The sequence below is a fragment of the Oncorhynchus mykiss genome, chromosome 14 (assembly GCF_057628025.1).
Source record: "Oncorhynchus mykiss isolate SJ-2025 chromosome 14, ASM5762802v1, whole genome shotgun sequence".
NCBI classification, from domain to species: domain Eukaryota; kingdom Metazoa; phylum Chordata; class Actinopteri; order Salmoniformes; family Salmonidae; genus Oncorhynchus; species Oncorhynchus mykiss.
In genome coordinates this window covers 10,888,222-10,905,238 of record NC_143035.1, presented here as the reverse complement: position 1 = coordinate 10,905,238, position 17,017 = coordinate 10,888,222, and the positions used below count along the sequence as shown (strand labels likewise).

Sequence of the window (17,017 nt, the reverse complement as noted above, 5' to 3'; positions counted from 1 at the left end):
CCGCTAGCTAAAAATCTATTTTAGTAAAAGGGAAAGGGGGATACCTAGTCAGTTGTACAACTGAATGCATTCAACTGAAATGTGTCTTCCGCATTTCACCCAACCCCTCGCCCGGGGAACAGTGGGTTAACTACCTTGTTCAGGGGCAGAACAATAGATGTTTATCTTGTCAGCTCGGGGATTCAATCCAGCAACCTTTCGATAGGGGTATGTGAACATGTTTATTTGTATTTTTTATATATTTATTTTATATATTCTGATTTTTAAATCAACTGTAAGTAACATCTAACCAAATATGGAGATGATTTGAGTTGATTTCAGGTGATTTTGGTCACAGGGGATCACATGCCCACATTACTTTAGCTAGCGGTGGCTAAAGTTAGCTGAAGATTATAGTGACTGTTTAAAGAAAACCAAACTATGGATTACAATTTATCCTGGCTCATAGCCTACTTTCAGGGAGAGGAACAGTCTAACATCATGCTGTAAAATAGTGAACTATTCCTTTATGTCAGTATAAGGGGCTTGCTCAAGTTATGGAAACCACACATATAAAATAACAATGAACATATACAGTACTACTGTACAGGCCCTTTGATAATAAATCACTGGTTGACATATACATTGTTTAGTACAATATGGTATACCTGTAATAATGACATATATTCCAGTACAGATATTTTGTTTCTGTGTGTGTGTGTGTGGTTCTTCAGTAAATCGATGTGTGTGGCTGGCAGGAGCCCCAGGCCATAGGTTCTCCTGAGCAAGTGGGTGGGATGTGAGAAAGCCTCCACACTCAGTGGGAGAGAGAGAGCTGGGCTTGGTGTTTCAGTGGGCAGCAGTGTGTCTGCACCATGTAGGAGTCTGGGCACAGCCAAGCCGAGGAGAGCACACTGAAACAGCTCTACCACTCACTGAGATAATCCATAAACATCCCTGTGACACGGACAATGTTGTGTACCTACAGTAGGGGTCGGCAACCAACGGCTCCATTGCTATGTATAGATTTCCTCAACAAACAAACAACTAAACTCAGCAAAAAAAGAAACGTCCCCTTTTCAGGACCCTGTCTTTCAGAGATAATTCGTAAAAATCCAAATAACTGCACAGATCTTCATTGTAAAGGGTTTAAACACTATTTCCCATCTTGTTTAATGAACATGCACCTGTGGAATGGTCGTTAAGACACTAACAGCTTACAAACGGTAGGCAATTAAGGCCACAGTTATGAACTAAAGAGGCCTTTCTACTGACTCTGAAAAACACCAAAAGAAAGATGCCCAGGATCCCTGCTCATCTGCATGAACGTGCCTTAGGCATGCTGCAAGGAGGCATGAGGACTGCAGATGTGGCCAGGGCAAGAAATTGCAATGTCCGTACTGTGAGACGCCTAAGACAGCGCTACAGGGAGACAGGATGGACAGCTGATCGTCCTCGCAGTGGCAGACCACGTGTAACAACACCTGCACAGGATCGGTACATCCGAACATCACACCTGCGGGACAGGTACAGGATGGCAACAACAACTGCCCGAGATACACCAGGAACGCACAATCCCTCTATCAGTGCTCCAGACTGTCCGCAATAGGCTGAGAGAGGCTGGATTGGGGCTTGTAGGCCTGTTGTAAGGCAGTTCCTCACCAGACATCACAACAATGTCGCCTATGGGCCCAAATCCACCGTCGCTGGACCAGACAGGACTGGCAAAAAGTGCTCTTCACTGACGAGTTGCGGTTTTGTCTCACCAGGGGTGATGGTCGAATCCGCGTTTATCGTCGAAGGAAAGAGCATTACACAGAGTCCTGTACTCTGGAGCGGGATCAATATGGTGGTGGGGGGTCCGTCATGGTCTGGGGCAGTGTGTCACAGCATCATCGGACTGAGCTTGTTTTCATTGCAGGCAAACTCAACGCTGTGCGTTACAGGGAAGACATCCTACTCCCTCATGTGGTCTCAACGCAGTTAACAGTGAGAGGATTTTAAATAGATGGGTTTGGAAAGATCAGGACTAACTTAGATATGCTACGTTACAATCTACAGGACAATACATATCTTATGTATTATCAAAACCGTATCTTACTTTTATTCTGTTTTTGAAATATACAGAAAATAACCTTCTGAAGGTTAAGTTTCTGTTGCTGAAAGTGTGCAGACAAGGTCTGTCTGAATGGGCTAATTTCTCATTTATAAAAGCAAAGTAAATAAACAAAAACTTTTGTTAAATCAGTATAATAAATGTCTATCACAATCAAACCTTCTGTTTGCATTATAATATTTGTGTACCTGTGTTTCATTATTCAATATCTTGCGGGGCTTGATGTGGGTATTTCAATGAATCCCTGGAAAACAACAATGTCCTTCATTTGTAGGTTTTTAAATAAAAAAGTAACACTAGTTCTGTAGCATATTTAACGTATGTTCACAAGATTTGATTCTCCCTGTAACTTCACTAGACAGCCACTGCTCGGTGACCCTGAATTGCCAGATTTCGTGGTAATTTGATCTGACTGCTATCTGTGGTGCTGAATATCAGATATTGCCACTATTGCGCTTGAAAAGGACTCAAACTTCTTCTGCAGCTCCCTCTAAACTATTTTTTGTGTGTGTGGAAAACAAATTGCTCTTCAAGTCAAGAAGGTGACCCCTGACCTAAAGCTAATGCTAATCAACAGAGCCTTCTTCTAACAACTGATGCATGGGTTGGTTTTTAAGGTATAAACTGCGAATAAGGAGTGTGGAAAGAGACCACCAGTGTCATTATCGCAGGGTTCCTGTGGTCTTCCATTAAAACAAACTGTGTGCTGGTTCAGTACCATTGAGGCATCCATCGCCTGGAATGTTCAACTGTAGTTGTAATGCATTGTGAGCAGTATGAGAGTATGAGGGGAGGGGGTGTTTAGTTTGAGCCATAGGTGAATACAGTAGCTAGCAGAAGAAGATACGTACTGCTGGAGTAGTCCGGAGGGGCGTACATGTCGTTGAGGTGTACGGGTCCTGGCTTGGCCACCTTGAGGTAGACCATGTCAGAGGTGTTCTTCAGCGCCGCAACCGCCTCCTCGTGACGCACGTCCTGCAGGATGATGTTGTTCACCTGAAGCACACAGACCACAGTCAAATCCTCAAGTTTACAACACTGAGGCTTATAGGTCTTTTAGTTTGCCTGAGCCACACCCAAATCAATCATACACTACTGTTACTGTGTACTACTAAGATAAAGTATGTGATAATATATCAAAGGTTTTGAACAGAGCTGCTCCATATAGGTACAGTTGCAAGAGATTACTTATTTACGGAGCCGCCACATCTGCATCATTGGGTCGACAGATAAATGCATGGATTTCAGGGATAAACTTTGATCAAATAGCACAAATGATACGGCCATCCGTCCAGAAGTGTACTGTGATGAAAACAGTGCAGTGGGGATTCAGTGTTGGGCAGCTATAGTCACTCACAGCTCTTCCCCGAACAAAGGTAGCAGTGCTTAATGGCTTTGTTCTTATTTATGGCAGTCTTAAACACATCTCATATTTTTCTAACAGCGTAGTCACTCATTCAGCCTGGGAGGTGGTTCTCTTTATCTTTTGCCGGTGTAGAACAGAATATGCCCGGGGAGCAGCTGGGCTGTTTGAACCCAGTCTCCAGCACCGTATCAATCACACACAGGGCCATAAACGCTGATGCGTGTCGCCCCGCCTGGCTCTCTTGAGAAACGTCCAGGGATGGGCACAGAGGCACCCACCAAAGTGGCAGTGTCCTGATGTGTGCAGGGTATGGATCACTAAACAGTAAGGGAATCAAGACTGTTCTAGGGCATCCATTAGAGCTCAGTATCGTAGGTCTGTGTAATTGACTGTGTGTGGAACCCGGGGTTTCTACACAATTAAAGACTGTGTTAGGCTGCTGAGCTTAAGTCTAGGCATTCACTCTGGCTTCACCAAACCACCTCTGCTACATCGAAGCAGGGGTAAGCCCAGGTAATGAACAAAGATGCAACTGATATGTGTTCTTACAGCTAGCAGGCGGTCTCCGGTCTGCAGCCGTCCATCTTTCTGTGCAGCCCCACCCTCAATGATCTTTGTGATGTAGATGCTGTTGTCTCCTGGGATGTGCTGGTTGCCGATCCCCCCAGCAATGCTGAAGCCAAGGCCTGGGGGTGAGAAGCGCAGAGGACAGTCAAGAACAGAAAATTGCACAAAATCTTCAATGGGGACAATTCAAATTCTCAAAAATAATCTAAATGTTCCAATTTCAGAGTTGACCTAGAATTACCCAGGGGAATTTAGTTTAGTTTATTAGGATCCCCATCAGATACTGCACATGCAGCAGCTACTCTTCCTGTAAAGAAGAGTTATAGACAAGAACAACAGAAGATATTATATTCAATTCTAAATAAAATGTTTTATATAAAATACATTAGAAAGACACCAAGAGACAACAAAATTACTATTTACCCGCTATTCATATATACATATTCATATATACATTACAGTTAAGTTATAGGGGCCAAGAAAATCCTGGCCCTCAAAATGAGGATTCATTCATATATGTACTACATATAGCTGACCTTTGGGCCCCTTAAGCAGGTTGATCTCCAGGATGGTCTCAGGAGGGGCCTGTCTTCTCCTGACCAGCAGCCTGACCACAGGGCCAGCCTCTTTCAGGGCCTCTACCGCCCGACTGTGAACCACCTCAGACACATCTACCTCATTCACACGCAGCACACAGTCATTCACCCTGGGGAGACGAGGGGAAACAACCTTCATATTTTACAACGCTGTTAGTACTGTATATACACATACATAATATACACTGTGTACAAAAACATTAAGAACACCTTCCTAATGCTGAGTTCTAAGGCACTTAAATATTTTATCTTGCCCATTCACCCTCTGAATGGCGCACACAAACAATCCATGTCTCAAGGCATAGAAATGCTTATTTAACCCGTCTCCTCCTGTTCATTTACATTGATTTGAAGTGGATTTAACAAATGATATCAATAAGTGATCATGGCTTTCACCTGGTCAGTCTAGGTCATGGAAAGAGTATGCATTCTTATTGTTTTGTACACTCACTGTATCTACACTATATGATGATTTATCCGTTTGCCTACTGAATCATAATTATGGAATTAATGTCAATCGACAGGCTGTACAATATGGATAGAATCAACATACTAGTCAGACTAGTCAACTGCACAAACACACAGAAAAACAAACACAAACTGGGCTCCAGAGTGGCACAGTGGTCTAAGGCACTGTGATATCATGTGTAATAAGGCATATCATGTGTAATAAGGCACTGTAATATCATCTCAGTGCAAGAGGCATCACTACAGTCCCTGGTTTGAATCCAGGCTGTATCACATAGGGGGTCCTATAGGGCGGCGCATAATTGTCCCAGCGCCGTCCGGGTTTGGCCGGGGTAGGCCGTCATTGTAAATAAACATTTGTTCTTAACTGACTTGCCTAGTTAAATAAAGGTTAAATAAAATAAATAACACATAGGCCGGCAGTACACCGAAAGCACTCGAGATCATCATTTGCATGTTTTAGACTTTGGCTTTCCAGTGAATCACAACTTAGTGGAAACACAGACAGAGCCTGGGGGCAGTGGGCTGTAGAGGCACTGCCACCCACACACACACACACACCTCTGACTGCCTGGCGAGAGGGAAATGGTGGAGTGAGAGAGAAGGGGGGGGGGACTAACTCACCCCAGCCTGCCATCCATAGCTGCAGCTCCTCCAGGGATGATCTTGGTGATGAAGATCCCTGGGTCATCTGGGATGTGTGGATTGTCCATCCCCCCAGCGATGCTGAAGCCCAGGCCAGAGTTACCCTGCAGTGGTTATGAAGCATTACACATAGAAGAGATACAATAGAGAGTCACACACACGTGAAGCAGAGGCCCAGCGTCATCTGTGAGCGTGAAGCAGAGGAGCCTGGTGGGGGCAGCTATAGGAGGAAGAGCTCATTGGAATGGATGGAATGGATGGAACACACCAAAAATATGGAAACCACATGTTTGACTGCTTTCCATTTATTCTATTCCAGCCATTATAATAAGCCTATCCTCCTATAGCTCATTCTACCAGCCTCCTCTGGCGTGCAGCCCGTGCACACTTTCACACACGTGCATGCAGGCACACAGAGCTCTACTAAGTGATGGGTCCCGTCCCACTCAAGGTGTGTGGACTGAAGGGGGGAGAAGGGGCTTCTTCTTAATGGTATTGAAGTCTCAGGGGAACATGTGATCTATGAAGAGCGCTCAGGGGAATTCAACATTACTGATAACCATGGCACTTTCTCATGCATGTGTGTGTGCATCTTCCTCACAATGAATTTACTTCATACTACAAACTACATTCTAAGATCAAGTCACTTTATTCTAAATGTATGTAAGATGAAGCTGTCCAAATGGTTTGGGTGTAATTGTTTTGTTTAAGATTCATAAGTAGAAGAGAAGATGAGAGTCAGCGAAGCCTCATTTCTCTAAAGACTTGAATGGTACAAAACTTCCCTTTTTTCTCTATATGTACCCCCCTTTCCCCCACCTCTCCCCCAGAATGGCAAAGCACCCATTTGGATCCAGTAGGCCCAGGCGTGCTGTTCTATCTGACAGCTGCAGAGACAGGCTCCAAACAAGACAACTGAGAAAAGACTTCACTTTATTATTTTCTATAATTAATGAGAAACGGTCACAACCAATTAGGACAGAGCGAGGCTGAGGCCTCCCAGTGCGCTGCTCCTGAGCCAAAAGGAGTGCACTGGGCCCGACCACCAAATGTTCCACACCCACAGACCTTTTAAAGTGTGATTTTATCTAGTTTATTTAAGCCTCTGCATGCAGAAATGCCACTCGGAGAGGGAGATGGAGAAAACAGCTCTGCACCTATCTGTGGGTGGAATAACAAGAGCAGGAACATAAAGTATGTCTGCGCTCCACTATAGACTGAACTCTGTCACTGACAAGTGCAACTGTCAAGGGTCCTGAGAGTGTGTGTGTAGGGGGAGATGGCTTTTGCTTCTGAACTATTTAATGTGTGTGCTTTTGAAAGGTGCAGTATGAGGCCTATAGTGGTCTGACGATGACGATGTGCATACGCTGCTGCTACCTCATTGCCTATTCACTTTGACGCGTACCTACGTGTACATTTGACCTTAATTACCTCAACTACCTTGTACTCCTACACATTGACTCAATACCAGTACTCTTTGTATATCAAATCAAATGTTATGGGTCACATACACAGCAGATGTGTGTTAGCAGATGTTAATGCGAGTGTAGCGAAATGCTTGTACTTCTAGTTCCGACAGGGCAGTAATATCTAACAGGTTATCTAAAAACTTCCCAACAACTACCTAATACACACAAATTTAAAGGGGTGAATGAGAATAGCAACATTTACTGCACTGAGAAACCTTAATAAAGCCAAAGAGAACTTTTTAGTGCCATCTAGTGGGAAAAGCTCACGTGTTTAACAAAAGGCTTTGAAAAGAATACATTTGATCACAAGACGTTCAAATAATGAGTGGTTATAAAGGTGTTAGTGAAACTCACCCTCTCCAAGATGATCTCTTCATATTTAAACATCCCATCACTGCCATTTACCTGTCAACACAAAACACATACAGGTCAGTTACATCATCAGCATCATGTATTAACAGCCCACATGAAAACATCCTAGAAATAATACAAAACAGAAAATGAACATAAAAAATGGACTAATCTTTCATCTCAATACAATCATTTTTAATAACCACAGAATTAAACATAGACATACATAAAACAAATAGCATTGCTGGCTTTGGCTATTATATCCAGATTTTGACAATGAACACACAAATATAATCATGTTTACTATTAATATTAGGCTTTCCTCAATCCACAAATCCTACAGGAATACAGTAGAAACTATTTCAATCTCTTGCATTACCATACTAAATGCATAACTGCATCATATTCATGCTGTAGAGGCAGCTCAATAGAGATAATGAAATAGGTCCACATGGTGAGTAAATGTGATCTTATATGCTGCGACCGTGAGGCACATCCATCCACACACAGAGACAACAGAATAGATACTCCATCCACACACAGAGACAACAGAATAGATACTCCATCCACACACAGAGACAACAGAATAGATACTCCATCCACACACAGAGACAACAGAATAGATACTCCATCCACACACCGAGACAACAGAATAGATACTCCATCCATACACAGAGACAACAGAATAGATACTCCATCCACACACAGAGACAACAGAATAGATACTCCATCCACACACCGAGACAACAGAATAGATACTCCATCCACACACAGAGACAACGGAATAGATACTCCATCCACACACAGAGACAACGGAATAGATACTCCATCCACACACAGAGACAACAGAATAGATACTCCATCCACACACAGAGACAACAGAATAGATACTCCATCCACACACAGAGACAACAGAATAGATACTCCATCCACACACCGAGACAACAGAATAGATACTCCATCCACACACAGAGACAACAGAATAGATACTCCATCCATACACAGAGACAACAGAATAGATACTCCATCCACACACAGAGACAACAGAATAGATACTCCATCCACACACAGAGACAACAGAATAGATACTCCATCCACACACAGAGACAACAGAATAGATACTCCATCCACACACAGAGACAACAGAATAGATACTCCATCCACACACAGAGACAACAGAATAGATACTCCATCCATACACAGAGACAACAGAATAGATACTCCATCCATACAGAGACAACAGAATAGATACTCCATCCATACACAGAGACAACAGAATAGATACTCCATCCATACACAGAGACAACAGAATAGATACTCCATCCATACAGAGACAACAGAATAGATACTCCATCCATACAGAGACAACAGAATAGATACTCCATCCACACACAGAGACAACAGAATAGATACTCCATCCACACACAGAGACAACAGAATAGATACTCCATCCACACAGAGACAACAGAATAGATACTCCATCCACACACAGAGACAACAGAATAGATACTCCATCCATACAGAGACAACAGAATAGATACTCCATCCACACACAGAGACAACAGAATAGATACTCCATCCATACACAGAGACAACAGAATAGATACTCCATCCACACAGAGACAACAGAATAGATACTCCATCCACACACAGAGACAACGGAATAGATACTCCATCCATACAGAGACAACAGAATAGATACTCCATCCACACACAGAGACAACGGAATAGATACTCCATCCACACAGAGACAACAGAATAGATACTCCATCCACACACCGAGACAACAGAATAGATACTCCATCCACACACAGAGACAACGGAATAGATACTCCATCCATACACAGAGACAACAGAATAGATACTCCATCCACACACAGAGACAACAGAATAGATACTCCATCCACACACAGAGACAACAGAATAGATACTCCATCCATACACAGAGACAACAGAATAGATACTCCATCCATACAGAGACAACAGAATAGATACTCCATCCATACAGAGACAACAGAATAGATACTCCATCCACACACAGAGACAACAGAATAGATACTCCATCCACACACAGAGACAACAGAATAGATACTCCATCCACACACAGAGACAACAGAATAGATACTCCATCCATACACAGAGACAACAGAATAGATACTCCATCCACACACAGAGACAACAGAATAGATACTCCATCCACACACAGAGACAACAGAATAGATACTCCATCCATACACAGAGACAACAGAATAGATACTCCATCCACACACAGAGACAACAGAATAGATACTTCATCCACACACCGAGACAACAGAATAGATACTCCATCCACACACAGAGACAACAGAATAGATACTCCATCCACACACAGAGACAACAGAATAGATACTCCATCCACACACAGAGACAACAGAATAGATACTCCATCCATACACAGAGACAACAGAATAGATACTCCATCCACACACAGAGACAACAGAATAGATACTCCATCCACACACAGAGACAACAGAATAGATACTCCATCCATACACAGAGACAACAGAATAGATACTCCATCCATACACAGAGACAACAGAATAGATACTCCATCCACACACAGAGACAACAGAATAGATACTCCATCCACACACAGAGACAACAGAATAGATACTCCATCCACACACCGAGACAACAGAATAGATACTCCATCCACACAGAGACAACAGAATAGATACTCCATCCACACACAGAGACAACGGAATAGATACTCCATCCACACACAGAGACAACAGAATAGATACTCCATCCATACACAGAGACAACAGAATAGATACTCCATCCATACAGAGACAACAGAATAGATACTCCATCCACACACAGAGACAACAGAATAGATACTCCATCCACACACAGAGACAACAGAACAAATATTTACATAAGGGCCTGCATCCAGTGAGTCTGCGTTGACGATGACGGGGGGAGGGTTCGCCTGCAAAGATAGATAAAGAGATACAACATTACCTAAGCGCGTGTGTGTGCGTGTGTGAGGCTGGCAGATCACACATCATCAGTCAGCTAGGTGCCAGTAAGTGGATGTCATGGGAACAGTCGGTGTGTGTGTGTTTGTGTCTCGCTAGGGATGGGTAGATGATGGCTACAGTAGGTGTGAGGACTGAGAATGAGGAGTGGGGAAAAGAGACCAGCAGTGTTATAATTGCCTGCTTCCTGTGTAAAACTCCATTTGAACAAACTGTGTGTATGTTGGGACCATTGGGTCATTGTCTAGGATATCATAACCATCTCATACTGTACCGTACCACTTCCTGTTCTAACACACTGGAAATGACAACTTGAAGTCTGGCATCCAACACTACATCTATGTTTTGATGGTCTATTGCAGGGTACTCAAGTACCATTTCAGAAGGTCTGGTCACACAAATGTCCTAAGTGGCAAAGGTCCAGATGGATATTGTAATTTATTAACCCCAAACTGTTCACACCCTTCTTGTTGGCGAAGAGAACATTTTTCAGTTTTAAAGCTAATTTCCTGCAATTCTACACATTTTTCCATGTCGTATGTGACACCAAGGATTGGAGGCCCGACTGAGTTCCTAAAAAAAGTTGGGACCCGTGGTCCGTATTGACCCCATTCCGGACCGCTGTTCACCTGTTTGAATGGCTGGTCTATTTGGTCTGTAAGACTCAAAAACTGTTGCATTCTGTGTTGTATCTCTATATCAGAATTAGTTATCTTAGGAAGACAATCAGGCTGTTCAGGCTCCATTACGCCACCTAGTGGCTGGTGTTCATTTCCCAACATCCCACGCATGTTGTATCAGAGGAGACGTTATGATCCTGTGGAGGGGGCACCAGACAAAGCAGAGTGCAGGAGAGGGCACTGCAAAGATATGCCTCTCACAGTGGCAGTTATAGACATAATTTATTCTTATAAAATGTCCCCTCACAAGGTGATGTGAATGCTATACTCAAATAAATGTTACATAAAAGACTAACAGCTCTCAGTTGAGGAGACGGAGGATGAGCGGGACATAGCCCCACAGTAGACTGGACACAGGGCTGACCAGCAGTAATGGCCTCTCCTTATAGCACAGCACAGCACAGAGTCCTGGAACACTGGCTGCGTTCTCTCTATTGATCTGATTGAGCTGTGGGGGTGAGGTGATGCTGCTGACGGTGCAGCTAGGGGACCAATGCTACCTTAGGTCCAGCAAAAAGAAGCTACTAGTCACTCACTACCTCCTCCCTCCGCCTCCCCCTTATTGTCCCCCCCCCCCCCCCCCCCCCCCCCCAGTGTTCACTATTTGCACACTGCCAGGTTCTTGGGGCTTTTCAAAGTGGATCCACTCCTATTGATCCCCATTGATTCTAATCTTCTTCCACCAACCTCTATCGCCACACACGATGAGCATGCATGCATTCTCCATGTTTTGGCTGTGTGATGAGGCAGCCTATGGCCTGTGATATTACATGACTGCTTTAAACGCGTCGGGAGGTCATTGCAGTTACGGGATGATTGCTTTCGTGGCACAGACTCTCGGTTGCTCATTTATTTCCGTGGCGTCTCTCCCCCTAGTGACGGCATTAAAGGATCACTTGATCACGGCTCTTGTATTCCTACCTGACACTTCTCTCACACAGGACTCACAGGCAAAGGAGATGCAAGCGGGGTGCAACACTCCAATAGAACAGGTCACAGTCTGAGACAAAAGAACCACACCCTTTATATTATAGCTCGAGTTATAACAGTCCTTTAATGCTGGACCATGGTACTTAAATACGCACACATACAATCACAGCTGGTTTGAGCAGAAAAGGCTAAATACTGGAGTCGTAAGACGAAAGCATCAAGCCCCACTCGCTTTGATTGGCATCATTCATCATCATGCTACACCCCAGTTTCTCTAAAACTTTCCAGAGCTTTGTAACTTTATTTTCACTGAGTGACTTATCTGATTAATGGAAACTGTTAAATCCAACACAGAAGACGTGACCTCTTTTTCAGATCTGTAGTCTAGTTCTATGGCTCTGGCCAGCTGTGGAGAAACACAAACGTCCCTTAGTCAGCACAACATGGCTTGTGTAATCTGCGTATGGACCGCAGACGCCTGCGACAGTGATTGTGTGTGCACATTTTACATTTACCGTACACATTTAAGCATTTCCTGTTTGTCATGAAAATACAGGACAGCAATGTTCTCACCAGACCTAAAGCCTAGTGAGAACAAAGGGACACGGTAGCAGCAGCTCCCTTCACATGCTTTTAGAAGTGTGTGTGTGTGTTTTAGAAGTGCACCGTGTGCCACAGCACCATAGACACCCAAGTCTTTAAGAAATGTACTCATCCCCCACAGCCAACCGGTCCCATTGAGCAGCTGTGTGTAAGGTAGTGGAGAGAAGGAGCCTGAGGGCAACAGTGGGGACTATTTCTGCTCTGTCATTGTACTGGACTGAGCTAGTGAACGGAATCCAGTGCCACAGCCAAGGGACCTCAAATGACAAACACAACAGCAGGAACAAAATAGCTTATCATAAGCAACAGAGGTTACTTCCTAGCTGGCTAATCAATGATTGAAAAGAAACCACTATGTTACAATAATAGCACTATAAACCTAGTAAGGTTTCAAGACAGTCAGTCTGAAAATAAAAATGTCATCCTAGTCTGGGATTGAAGAGGGTAATCCCAGTATCTGTTTCTCCCTTAACAAGTACACAAAAAGAAAGGGGAAGATGATCTCAGTGTGTGTAATCCTAAATCCGCCCCAGAGCGGTGTGTTGTCTCTGAAGTGGGAGTTGGGTTTGAGGAGGAGAGGGCTGATAAGCGTGGGGCTGTGAAGCCAGGGCAGCAGCGTGGGTCCGTGTGGACAGGGCAGCAGCGTTGGGCCGCATAGCCAGGGCAGCAGCGTTGGGCCGCATAGCCAGGGCAGCAGCGTTGGGCCGCGTGGACAGGGCAGCAGCGTGGGTCTGTGAAGCCAGGGCAGCAGCGTGGGTCTGTGAAGCCAGGGCAGCAGAGTGGGTCCGCGTGGCCAGGGCAGCAGCGTGGGTCTGTGAAGCCAGGGCAGCAGCGTGGGTCTGTGAAGCCAGGGCAGCAGCGTGGGTCCGCGAGGCCAGGGCAGCAGCGTGGGGCCGCGAGGCCAGGGCAGCAGCGTGGGGCCGCGGGGCCAGGGCAGCAGCGTGGGGCCGCGAGGCCAGGGCAGCAGTGTGGGGCCGCGAGGCCAGGGCAGCAGTGTGGGGCTGCTGAGCCAGGACAGCAGTGGGGCCGCGAGGCCAGGGCAGCAGTGTGGGGCTGCTGGGCCAGGACAGAAGCGTGGGGCCGCGAGACCAGGGCAGCAGTGTGGGGCCGCGAGACCAGGGCAGCAGCGTGGGGCAGCACACAGCTTTATGACAGAGACAAAGTAGCACACAGTTCTTTCTGCTGTGACTGTGAGAGCCCTGGACTGGCCACGTCCCCGAGAGAGAGAGGCTTACACAGTCTGTAATGTAGGCTCACAGAGGTCAAGATAAACACATATTTACAGATTAGTAACAGGGGACGGTGCATACAGTGCTGTCTGTGTGTGTCTGTGTGCAGGCACGTGTACAGATAGGGGTCTACCTGTGCAAAGCACATCCATTTGCCCTCCCACTCGCCAAGTGCCCTTTTGGGTGGTGGTATACTATCTATTTTTTTGTATACAGTTTTTCTCATTGTTGTTCTGAACCCACTGCAGCAAGTTGTTGTGATGTCATCAAGTTCGCCACCATCCACCTCCACCCCATTGGTTGCGCCTGTTAGTCTGCCCTGTACAGCGCTTGCGCGTGCCTCGGGTAGCGCCTGTTTTCCCAGTCTGCCCTGTACGGAAATTGCGCATGCCCGGTATCCAGACATGTATGAGAAGCGGTCACCCGTCGAGTGTGTGTAGCTAGCTACCTAGTTTAAATATCAACAGTACTGCCACACAGCAGCATTAACACTTGATAAACATCATTATGAATATTTTGGTCTGGTTGGCTGATACGCACAGCAGAGAGAGGCAGAAAGACAGAGAGGAGTGGCTGCATCTATAACCCTCGACCCCAACTCCATCCCTTCAGCAGTTGGGTGTTGAACTTGTGTGTCAGGGCAGCGGCAACACGGGTAGTTTAGACTCTAGCTAACCAACATATACTAAAATATCCACACAAGCCACTAGCCAGCCAGCCAGCCATATATCATGAGTTAGAAGATTATTCATATTATATTATGAAGTTATTATTTAAGTATTTAAGAAAATTTAAGATAAATCACAATCTGTAAAAAAAATAAAAATAAGATAAAGCTAGCTAACTAGCAGATTTACATCAATCATCAACGATCAGCTAACAGCCCACTTTCTTTCACCCGATCATGTTTTTAGGAGGCACTGTGACTAGCTTGCTTACAATTTGTGATGAGTGTGTTGTTGAAGAAATAAATAGGCCTATGCACCCTTTTTTCATTTTGAACACCTGCCCCCTGAAAGGTCTGTACACAGCCCTGTGTGTGTGCGTGTGTCTGTGTGTGTGTGTGTGGGAGGGGGGGTTACATGGGGATGGCTGGCAAATGAGTCGAGGGGGGCAGAGGGGAACAGGGGATGACGCCGGTGAAAAATGTTGGCAACCGTCCAGATGTGGCAGAAGGGTGTGACTGAGGGGCATGGGGGGAATTAACCAAAATCTGGATAAGATTATAATAAATCCCTTAATTTCCTTTTAATTCAAACACTAATCATGTTTTCCCAGCCAGCTGTCGCTGTTCACTTATGTCCAACTGCAGTGCAGGGCTCAGGGCAGGCTGTACACACACACACACACACACACACACCCTGCTCAAGCTGCTCTCCCAACAGGACTGACTGTACAACCACTACAACCAACCTATCCCAACTGAGCACCATTCCAGACAAAAACACTCATCTCTATACATCCAGCTGTTCATTAGTTCCCACCAAATTGTTATCTATCGATCCATCCCTCAGTTCAATTATTTATCCGAGACTTTCATTTCCTCATGTATTATCTTCAAACAGCACTGCACCTGACAGCACTGATTTGGCTGCAGCCAGTCTGGACAGCAACGCTACAAAGACTCCCACTAAACCTTGGCAAGCGTAGAGCACAGCATTCGTCCAAATGGCTAAATAATCAATGTGTTCCAATGACAACCGGTGCTCGCACGCCCGCTTAGCCGCCTCCCCCTGGTTCACCTCTCAGGACGCTGACTGCAGCTTATGAGTCTCTCTGTTGCACATGCATGGCCATGGGCACAGCCTCAGCTTGGCTGGCCTGCCTGCTCACTGCCTGTCTATATCATATTAGTACTGTAGCTACAATCCTCCCCCTGCAATGAATGAAACAGTTACACTGTGTCCAGATCTGCCCCATTACTGTCAATCAGAGCCCACTCGACCAGAGGCCCTGTGTCTCCACTACCTAGCTAGATTCCTTTAAAAAAAAAAGGTTTATCCTATGTTGTGACAGAATGAAGTTTGAGGCTACACTTTTAAATTGTTCATCTGATTCATTCAGATTTTTAATTCCAGTTATGATTCATTCTTTTTATGAAGTAATTACATGAAAATAACTATTGTTAGCACAACAACTCCAGGTAAATACCAGTGGAAACAGTACTGTAAAATAAAGTACAAACAATATTAGCCTATGTATGATGATGCCATATGTTGGCAATGCAATAGATAGCGAGGCCACACCTCAAATGAAATCCAAGCTCCTCCTCATGCAGCATTATTTCTATGGTGTTTTTAACTCCTCGAGTTCCCTGGGGTATAGGAGGGTTTGGCATGTGCATAACAATGAGATGCTGACAAGACAATAACCCTTCGATCCTCCTTTACATAGCACACTGATACTGTATGGCAGTCCTGTAACCAATGACAACGTCACACTGAAATATGACAGTGACTCTGATCCAGTCCTGTCTGAAACAGGGTGATGAAGACTGTTCTGTCTGATGATACAGTCCTGTCCGAGACAGGATAATGAAGGCTGCTCTTCCTGATGATTCAGTCCTGTCTGAGACAGGGTAATGGAGGCTGCTCTGCCTGATGGTCCAGTCCTGTCTGATACATGGTAATGAAGTATGTTCTGTCTGAGACAGGGTCATGGAGGCTGTTCTGTCTGATGATACAGTCCTGTCTGAGACAGTGTAATGGAGGCTGTTTTGTCTGATGATACGTGGAGCATTAGGAAATTATTCCTCTGCCTTCACTCATTCATATTGATTACTGATATAGAGAAATGGTGAGCCCAAGTCCAATAGAGTCAATCTTAACCTTCCTTACAGTATCTATTGATGCTTACAGCACAATTGTTACATGTCAATACGTCAATACTACGTTATCTACAATGAACTGTCACTGTGAGCTGGTCAGCCGTGTATGGTTTGTATGTTTCCTGTAGAATGTGGGATGAGTGTTGCAGTCAGTCGGTTGGTGGTGCC

The 17,017-nt window shown here is 44.9% G+C and overlaps 1 protein-coding gene across 9 annotated transcripts in view; it reads right to left on the bottom strand.

Moving 5' to 3' along the window:
• The window catches only part of LOC110488767 (discs, large homolog 3 (Drosophila)), a 143,819-nt gene that overhangs the window by 42,499 nt on the left and 84,303 nt on the right, over positions 1-17,017 (bottom strand). For all 9 annotated transcript variants that reach the window (XM_090198345.1, XM_090198347.1, XM_090198348.1 and 6 more), the window contains 6 exons: positions 10,478-10,531; positions 7,564-7,614; positions 5,717-5,841; positions 4,565-4,734; positions 4,011-4,147; positions 2,947-3,091 (listed from right to left, as the gene is read on the bottom strand). In XM_090198345.1, the coding sequence (XP_090054471.1) occupies positions 2,947-3,091; positions 4,011-4,147; positions 4,565-4,734; positions 5,717-5,841; positions 7,564-7,614; positions 10,478-10,531 (682 nt within the window). The remainder of the gene's footprint in view (positions 1-2,946; positions 3,092-4,010; positions 4,148-4,564; positions 4,735-5,716; positions 5,842-7,563; positions 7,615-10,477; positions 10,532-17,017) is intronic.